Below are 8462 nucleotides of genomic sequence, written 5' to 3' on the forward strand. Positions count from 1 at the left end.
GAGTGAGTGAGCGAGTGAGTGTGTGGGTGTGAGCGAGTGAGCGAGTGAGTGTGTGGGTGTGAGCGAAGTGAGCGAGTGAGTGTGTGGGTGTGAGCGAGTGAGCGAGTGATGTGTGGGTGTGAGCGAGTGAGCGAGTGATGTGTGGGTGTGAGTGAGTGAGCGAGTGAGTGTGTGGGTGTGAGTGAGTGAGCGAGTGATGTGTGGGTGTGAGCGAGTGAGCGAGTGAGTGTGTGGGTGTGAGCGAGTGAGTGTGTGGGTGTGAGTGAGTGAGCGAGTGAGTGTGTGGGTGTGAGCGAGTGAGCGAGTGAGTGTGTGGGTGTGAGCGAGTGAGTGTGTGGGTGTGAGTGAGTGAGCGAGTGAGTGTGTGGGTGTGAGCAAGTAAGCGAGTGATGTGTGGGTGTGAGTGAGTGAGCGAGTGAGTGTGTGGGTGTGAGCGAGTGAGTGTGTGGGTGTGAGTGAGTGAGCGAGTGAGTGTGTGGGTGTGAGCGAGTGAGCGAGTGAGTGTGTGGGTGTGAGCGAGTAAGCGAGTGAGTGTGTGGGTGTGAGCGAGTGAGTGTGTGGGTGTGAGCGAGTAAGCGAGTGATGTGTGGGTGTGAGTGAGTGAGCGAGTGAGTGTGTGGGTGTGAGCGAGTGAGCGAGTGAGTGTGTGGGTGTGAGCGAGTGAGCGAGTGAGTGTGTGGGTGTGAGCGAGTGAGTGTGTGGGTGTGAGCGAGTAAGCGAGTGATGTGTGGGTGTGAGCGAGTGAGCGAGTGATGTGTGGGTGTGAGTGAGTGAGCGAGTGAGTGTGTGGGTGTGAGCGAGTGAGCGAGTGATGTGTGGGTGTGAGCGAGTGAGCGAGTGAGTGTGTGGGTGTGAGCGAGTGAGCGAGTGAGTGTGTGGGTGTGAGCGAGTGAGTGTGTGGGTGTGAGCGAGTAAGCGAGTGATGTGTGGGTGTGAGCGAGTGAGCGAGTGAGTGTGTGGGTGTGAGCGAGTGAGCGAGTGAGTGTGTGGGTGTGAGCGAGTGAGTGTGTGGGTGTGAGCGAGTGAGCGAGTGATGTGTGGGTGTGAGTGAGTGAGCGAGTGAGTGTGTGGGTGTGAGTGAGTGAGCGAGTGAGTGTGTGGGTGTGAGCGAGTGAGTGTGTGGGTGTGAGCGAGTGAGCGAGTGAGTGTGTGGGTGTGAGCGAGTGAGCGAGTGAGTGTGTGGGTGTGAGTGAGTGAGCGAGTGAGTGTGTGGGTGTGAGCGAGTGAGTGTGTGGGTGTGAGCGAGTAAGCGAGTGATGTGTGGGTGTGAGCGAGTGAGCGAGTGAGTGTGTGGGTGTGAGCGAGTGAGCGAGTGAGTGTGTGGGTGTGAGCGAGTGAGTGTGTGGGTGTGAGCGAGTGAGCGAGTGATGTGTGGGTGTGAGTGAGTGAGCGAGTGAGTGTGTGGGTGTGAGTGAGTGAGCGAGTGAGTGTGTGGGTGTGAGCGAGTGAGTGTGTGGGTGTGAGCGAGTAAGCGAGTGATGTGTGGGTGTGAGCGAGTGAGCGAGTGAGTGTGTGGGTGTGAGCGAGTGAGCGAGTGAGTGTGTGGGTGTGAGCGAGTGAGTGTGTGGGTGTGAGCGAGTGAGCGAGTGATGTGTGGGTGTGAGTGAGTGAGCGAGTGAGTGTGTGGGTGTGAGTGAGTGAGCGAGTGAGTGTGTGGGTGTGAGCGAGTGAGTGTGTGGGTGTGAGCGAGTGAGCGAGTGAGTGTGTGGGTGTGAGCGAGTGAGCGAGTGAGTGTGTGGGTGTGAGCGAGTGAGTGTGTGGGTGTGAGCGAGTGAGCGAGTGATGTGTGGGTGTGAGTGAGTGAGCGAGTGAGTGTGTGGGTGTGAGTGAGTGAGCGAGTGAGTGTGTGGGTGTGAGCGAGTGAGCGAGTGATGTGTGGGTGTGAGTGAGTAAGCGAGTGAGTGTGTGGGTGTGAGCGAGTGAGTGTGTGGGTGTGAGCGAGTAAGCGAGTGATGTGTGGGTGTGAGTGAGTGAGCGAGTGAGTGTGTGGGTGTGAGCGAGTGAGTGTGTGGGTGTGAGCGAGTAAGCGAGTGATGTGTGGGTGTGAGCGAGTGAGCGAGTGAGTGTGTGGGTGTGAGCGAGTGAGCGAGTGAGTGTGTGGGTGTGAGCGAGTGAGTGTGTGGGTGTGAGCGAGTGAGCGAGTGATGTGTGGGTGTGAGTGAGTGAGCGAGTGAGTGTGTGGGTGTGAGTGAGTGAGCGAGTGAGTGTGTGGGTGTGAGCGAGTGAGTGTGTGGGTGTGAGCGAGTGAGCGAGTGAGTGTGTGGGTGTGAGCGAGTGAGCGAGTGAGTGTGTGGGTGTGAGCGAGTGAGTGTGTGGGTGTGAGCGAGTGAGCGAGTGATGTGTGGGTGTGAGTGAGTGAGCGAGTGAGTGTGTGGGTGTGAGTGAGTGAGCGAGTGAGTGTGTGGGTGTGAGCGAGTGAGCGAGTGATGTGTGGGTGTGAGTGAGTAAGCGAGTGAGTGTGTGGGTGTGAGCGAGTGAGTGTGTGGGTGTGAGCGAGTAAGCGAGTGATGTGTGGGTGTGAGTGAGTGAGCGAGTGAGTGTGTGGGTGTGAGCGAGTGAGCGAGTGAGTGTGTGGGTGTGAGCGAGTAAGCGAGTGATGTGTGGGTGTGAGTGAGTGAGCGAGTGAGTGTGTGGGTGTGAGCGAGTGAGCGAGTGAGTGTGTGGGTGTGAGCGAAGTGAGCGAGTGAGTGTGAGCGAGTGGGTGTGAGCGTGTGGGTGTGAGTGAGCGGGTGTGAGCGAGTGATTGTGTGGGTGTGATAATTGTTTTTTTACCCTTCTATCTGGCAACAAAACTGACACCTTTTTACAAGGAGTCATGTTTGCATAGACCGCAATACCTGCAGTCATAATGCAAACAAAAGAACATAACTCTGATAATGTATGCACCGTCCTTGAAGTTGATTGGTCCACACCCGAGACAGCTTTCCTTAGAGCCTAGTCTCACATGGTGTTGGACCAGATGACGCCAAAAGGCGAGTGTGAGTGAGCGAGTGTGAGTAAGCGAGTGTGAGTGAGTGTGAGCGAGTGTGAGCGAGTGTGAGCGAGTGTGAGTGAGCGAGTGTGAGTGAGTGACTCACGTCGAGAAGGCTGTGCAGGTGAGCGTCCTGGAAGACGCTGTGCAGGAACTCGAGGTCCTTCTCGCTGCGAGTGTGAGCGAGTGTGAGTAAGCGAGTGTGAGTAAGCGAGTGTGAGTGAGTGTGAGCGAGTGTGAGCGAGTGTGAGTGAGCGAGTGTGAGTGAGTGACTCACGTCCAGAAGGCTGTGCAGGTGAGCGTCCTGGAAGACGCTGTGCAGGAACTCGAGGTCCTTCTCGCTGCGAGTGTGAGCGAGTGTGAGCGAGTGTGAGTGAGCGAGTGTGAGTGAGCGAGTGTGAGTGAGCGAGTGTGAGTGAGCGAGTGTGAGCGAGTGTGAGTGAGTGTGAGTGAGCGAGTGTGAGCGAGTGTGAGTGAGCGAGTGTGAGTGAGTGACTCACGTCCAGAAGGCTGTGCAGGTGAGCGTCCTGGAAGACGCTGTGCAGGAACTCGAGGTCCTTCTCGCTGCAGTCCGTCAGCGCGTGGATCTCCTCCAGACTGTCCAGCACCTGGCTCACCGCTCCTGCACCATCACCGTCACCACCACCATCACCACCATCACCACCATCACCATCACCACCACCACCACCATCACCGTCACCACCACCATCACCACCGTCACCATCACCACCACCACCGTCACCACCACCATCACCACCATCACCGTCACCACCACCATCACCACCGTCACCATCACCACCACCACCACCACCGTCACCACCACCATCACCACCATCACCATCACCACCACCACCATCACCGTCACCACCGTCAACATCGTCATCATCACCGTCAACATCAACAACATCATCACCGTCACCACCATCACCACAATCACCACCACCATCACCGTCACCACCGTCACCACCATCATCACCGTCAACATCAACAACAACATCACCACCGTCACCACCATCAACAACATCATCACCGTCACCACCATCACCACCGTCAACATCAACAACATCATCATCACCGTCAACATCAACAACATCATCACCATCGTCATCATCACCATCACCGTCGACATCAACAACATGACCACCGCCACCAGCATCACAATCAACACCATCATCATCGCCATCAACGACACCATCATCATCATGAACATCACCACCACCATCAACACCATCGGCATCACGTGACCACCGCACGAACAAAGCACTCAGCCTTGCTTCGACCACTACTGCACCAGCCAACCGTGTAAAGACCACCAACTCATGATGACAACAACAACAACAACAACATTATTATTATTATTATTAAATAAAGGCCTTCAACCCTTTCTGGCAATGCTAGAGGAGGTTTAATTTTCGATGTAAAGCTTCTTTCGTGACTGCAGCAGGGATTCATCTTCTTGGTTCTTTCGGTAAAGTCACGTAGAAGGGAAGTAATAAAATAATAAAAATATAACAATAAAATAAAACATAATTACATTTCGATTTAAAGCTTCTTTCGTGACTGCAGGGATTCATCTTCTTGGTTCTTTCGGTAAAGTCACGTAGAAGGGAAGTAATAAAATAATAAAAATTAAACAATAAAATTTCGATGTAAAGCTTCTTTCGTGACTGCAGGGATTCATCTTCTTGGTTCTTTCGGTAAAGTCACGTAGAAGGGAAGTAATAAAATAATAAAAATAAAACATAATAAAATAAAATAATTCTCACGACGTTTCGGCTACAAAGTTCAAACGCCAAACAGACATCTGGTTTGCAAGACATCAGGGAGTCTGGGTGAGTGACGTGAATGAGTGAGCGGGTTGGTGAGTGAGTGAGCGAGCGGGTGGGCGATTGAGTGGGTGACTGAGTGAGTGAGTGAGCGAGTGAGTGGGTGACTGATGAGTGGACCAGTGAGCGAGCGAGTCAGTGGGTGACTGAGTGAGTGAGTGAGCGAGTGAGTGGGTGACTGATGAGTGGACCAGTGAGCGAGCGAGTCAGTGGGTGACTGAGTGAGTGAGTGAGCGAGTGAGTGGGTGACTGATGAGTGGACCAGCGAGCGAGCGAGTGAGTGGGTGACTGAGTGGGCATTTGAGCGAGTGGGTGAGAGTGGGCGACTGAGTGGATCAGTGAGTGAGCGAGCGAGTGGGTGACTGAGTGAGCGAGCGAGCGAGTGAGTGAGTGGGTGACTGAGTGGGCATTTGAGTGAGTGAGGGAGTGGGTGGGTGGGTGACTGATGAGTACGTTCAGTTCTGTTGGAGCTGGTGGTGTGGACAAGGCTGACCGCACGGCAATGCACGCAGTGTGAGCGGGGGCGGGGGAATGGATACGTACGTTCTGCAGCGAGCAGTCCTGTACAGTGGCAGCGTTAGGGCAACACGCACGCAGAGACACGCACAGACACACACGCATAGACACGCACGCAGAGACACGCACAGACACACAGACACGCACAGACACGCACAGACACGCACAGACACGCACGCAGAGACACGCACAGACACACACGCAGAGACACGCACAGACACACACGCAGAGACACGCACAGACACGCACGCAGAGACACGCACAGACACGCACGCAGAGACACGCACAGACACACACGCAGAGACACGCACAGACACACGCAGAGACACGCACAGACACACACGCAGAGACACGCACAGCAGAGACACGCACAGACACGCACGCAGATCCACGCACAGACACACACGCAAAGACACGCACAGACACACACGCAGAGACACGCACAGACACACACGCAGAGACACGCACAGACACACACGCAGAGACACGCACAGACACACACGCAGAGACACACACAGACACACACGCAGAGACACACACAGACACACACGCATAGACACGCACGCAGAGACACGCACAGACACACAGACACGCACGCAGAGACACGCACAGACACACACGCAGAGACACGCACAGACACACACGCAGAGACACACACAGACACACACGCAGAGACACACACAGACACACACGCATAGACACGCACGCAGAGACACGCACAGACACACAGACACGCACGCAGAGACACGCACAGACACACACGCAGAGACACGCACAGACACACACGCAGAGACACGCACGCAGAGACATACACAGACACGCACGCAGAGACACGCACAGACACGCACTGACACGCACAGACACCCACGCACAGACACCCACGCACAGACACGCACGCAGAGACATGTGCACGCACGCATGAGGCATGAGGTCAACAGGAGGTCAACACGAAGCACCGTCGCCAGTTTCCCACCGCTCACCAGGTGAGTAGGCAGAGAGTACGCAGAGAGTACGCAGAGAGTACGCAGAGAGTACGCAGAGAGTACATGTAGAGTACGTGTAGAGAGTACGTGTAGAGAGTACGTGTAGAGAGTACGTGTAGAGTACGCGTAGAGTACGTGTAGAGAGTACGTGTAGAGTACGTGTAGAGTACGTGTAGAGTACGTGTAGAGTACGTGTAGAGAGTACGTGTAGAGTACGTGTAGAGTACGTGTAGAGTACGTGTAGAGTACGTGTAGAGAGTACGTGTAGAGTACGTGTAGAGAGTACGTGTAGAGTACGTGTAGAGTACGTGTAGAGAGTACGTGTAGAGTACGTGTAGAGTACGTGTAGAGTACGCAGAGAGTACGCGTAGAGTACGCGTAGAGAGTACGTGTAGAGTACGTGTAGAGTACGTGTAGAGAGTACGTGTAGAGTACGTGTAGAGTACGTGTAGAGTACGTGTAGAGAGTACGTGTAGAGTACGTGTAGAGTACGTGTAGAGTACGTGTAGAGTACGTGTAGAGTACGTGTAGAGTACGTGTAGAGTACGTGTAGAGTACGTGTAGAGAGTACGTGTAGAGTACGTGTAGAGTACGTGTAGAGTACGTGTAGAGAGTACGTGTAGAGTACGTGTAGAGAGTACGTGTAGAGAGTACGTGTAGAGTACGTGTAGAGTACGTGTAGAGTACGTGTAGAGAGTACGTGTAGAGAGTACGTGTAGAGTACGTGTAGAGTACGTGTAGAGTACGTGTAGAGAGTACGTGCAGAGAGTACGTGCAGAGAGTACGTGTAGAGAGTACGTGTAGAGTACGTGTAGAGTACGTGTAGAGAGTACGTGTAGAGTACGTGTAGAGTACGTGTAGAGTACGTGTAGAGTACGTGTAGAGAGTACGTGTAGAGAGTACGTGTAGAGTACGTGTAGAGAGTACGTGTAGAGAGTACGTGTAGAGTACGTGTAGAGAGTACGTGTAGAGTACGTGTAGAGTACGTGTAGAGAGTACGTGTAGAGAGTACGTGTAGAGTACGTGTAGAGAGTACGTGTAGAGTACGTGTAGAGTACGTGTAGAGAGTACGTGTAGAGAGTACGTGTAGAGTACGTGTAGAGAGTACGTGTAGAGTACGTGTAGAGTACGTGTAGAGTACGTGTAGAGAGTACGTGCAGAGAGTACGTGTAGAGTACGTGTAGAGTACGTGTAGAGTACGTGTAGAGAGTACGTGCAGAGAGTACGTGTAGAGAGTACGTGTAGAGTACGTGTAGAGTACGTGTAGAGAGTACGTGTAGAGTACGTGTAGAGTACGTGCAGAGAGTACGTGTAGAGTACGTGTAGAGTACGTGTAGAGCACGTGTAGAGCACGTGTAGAGTACGTGTAGAGTACGTGTAGAGTACGTGTAGAGAGTACGTGTAGAGAGTACGTGTAGAGAGTACGTGTAGAGTACGTGTAGAGTACGTGTAGAGTACGTGTAGAGTACGTGTAGAGAGTACGTGTAGAGTACGTGTAGAGTACGTGTAGAGTACGTGTAGAGAGTACGTGTAGAGTACGTGTAGAGTACGTGTAGAGTACGTGTAGAGTACGTGTAGAGTACGTGTAGAGAGTACGTGTAGAGAGTACGTGTAGAGTACGTGTAGAGTACGTGTAGAGAGTACGTGTAGAGTACGTGTAGAGTACGTGTAGAGTACGTGTAGAGTACGTGTAGAGTACGTGTAGAGTACGTGTAGAGAGTACGTGTAGAGTACGTGTAGAGTACGTGTAGAGTACGTGTAGAGTACGTGTAGAGTACGTGTAGAGTACGTGTAGAGTACGTGTAGAGAGTACGTGGAGAGTACGTGTAGAGTACGTGTAGAGAGTACGTGTAGAGAGTACGTGTAGAGTACGTGTAGAGTACGTGTAGAGTACGTGTAGAGTACGTGCAGAGAGTACGTGTAGAGTACGTGTAGAGAGTACGTGTAGAGTACGTGTAGAGAGTACGTGTAGAGTACGTGTAGAGTACGTGTAGAGTACGTGTAGAGAGTACGTGTAGAGTACGTGTAGAGTACGTGTAGAGTACGTGTAGAGTACGTGTAGAGAGTACGTGCAGAGAGTACGTGTAGAGAGTACAGAGAGTACGTGTAGAGAGTACGTGTAGAGAGTACGTGTAGAGTACGTGTAGAGTACGTGTAGAGAGTACG

General features: G+C 53.0%; 1 protein-coding gene across 1 annotated transcript in view; it reads right to left on the reverse strand.

Annotated features, from left to right (window-relative positions):
* LOC144955105 (peripheral plasma membrane protein CASK-like) overlaps positions 1 to 8462 on the reverse strand; it is a gene marked incomplete at both ends in the record, with an annotated part of 45862 nt that overhangs the window by 19664 nt on the left and 17736 nt on the right. The window contains 2 exon segments of the mRNA XM_078885441.1: positions 3472 to 3593; positions 5341 to 5358. Coding sequence (XP_078741567.1) covers positions 3472 to 3593; positions 5341 to 5358 — 140 coding nt within the window.

This window comes from Lampetra fluviatilis, unplaced genomic scaffold (genome assembly GCF_964198595.1).
Source record: "Lampetra fluviatilis unplaced genomic scaffold, kcLamFluv1.1 SCAFFOLD_785, whole genome shotgun sequence".
Lineage (NCBI taxonomy): Eukaryota > Metazoa > Chordata > Hyperoartia > Petromyzontiformes > Petromyzontidae > Lampetra > Lampetra fluviatilis.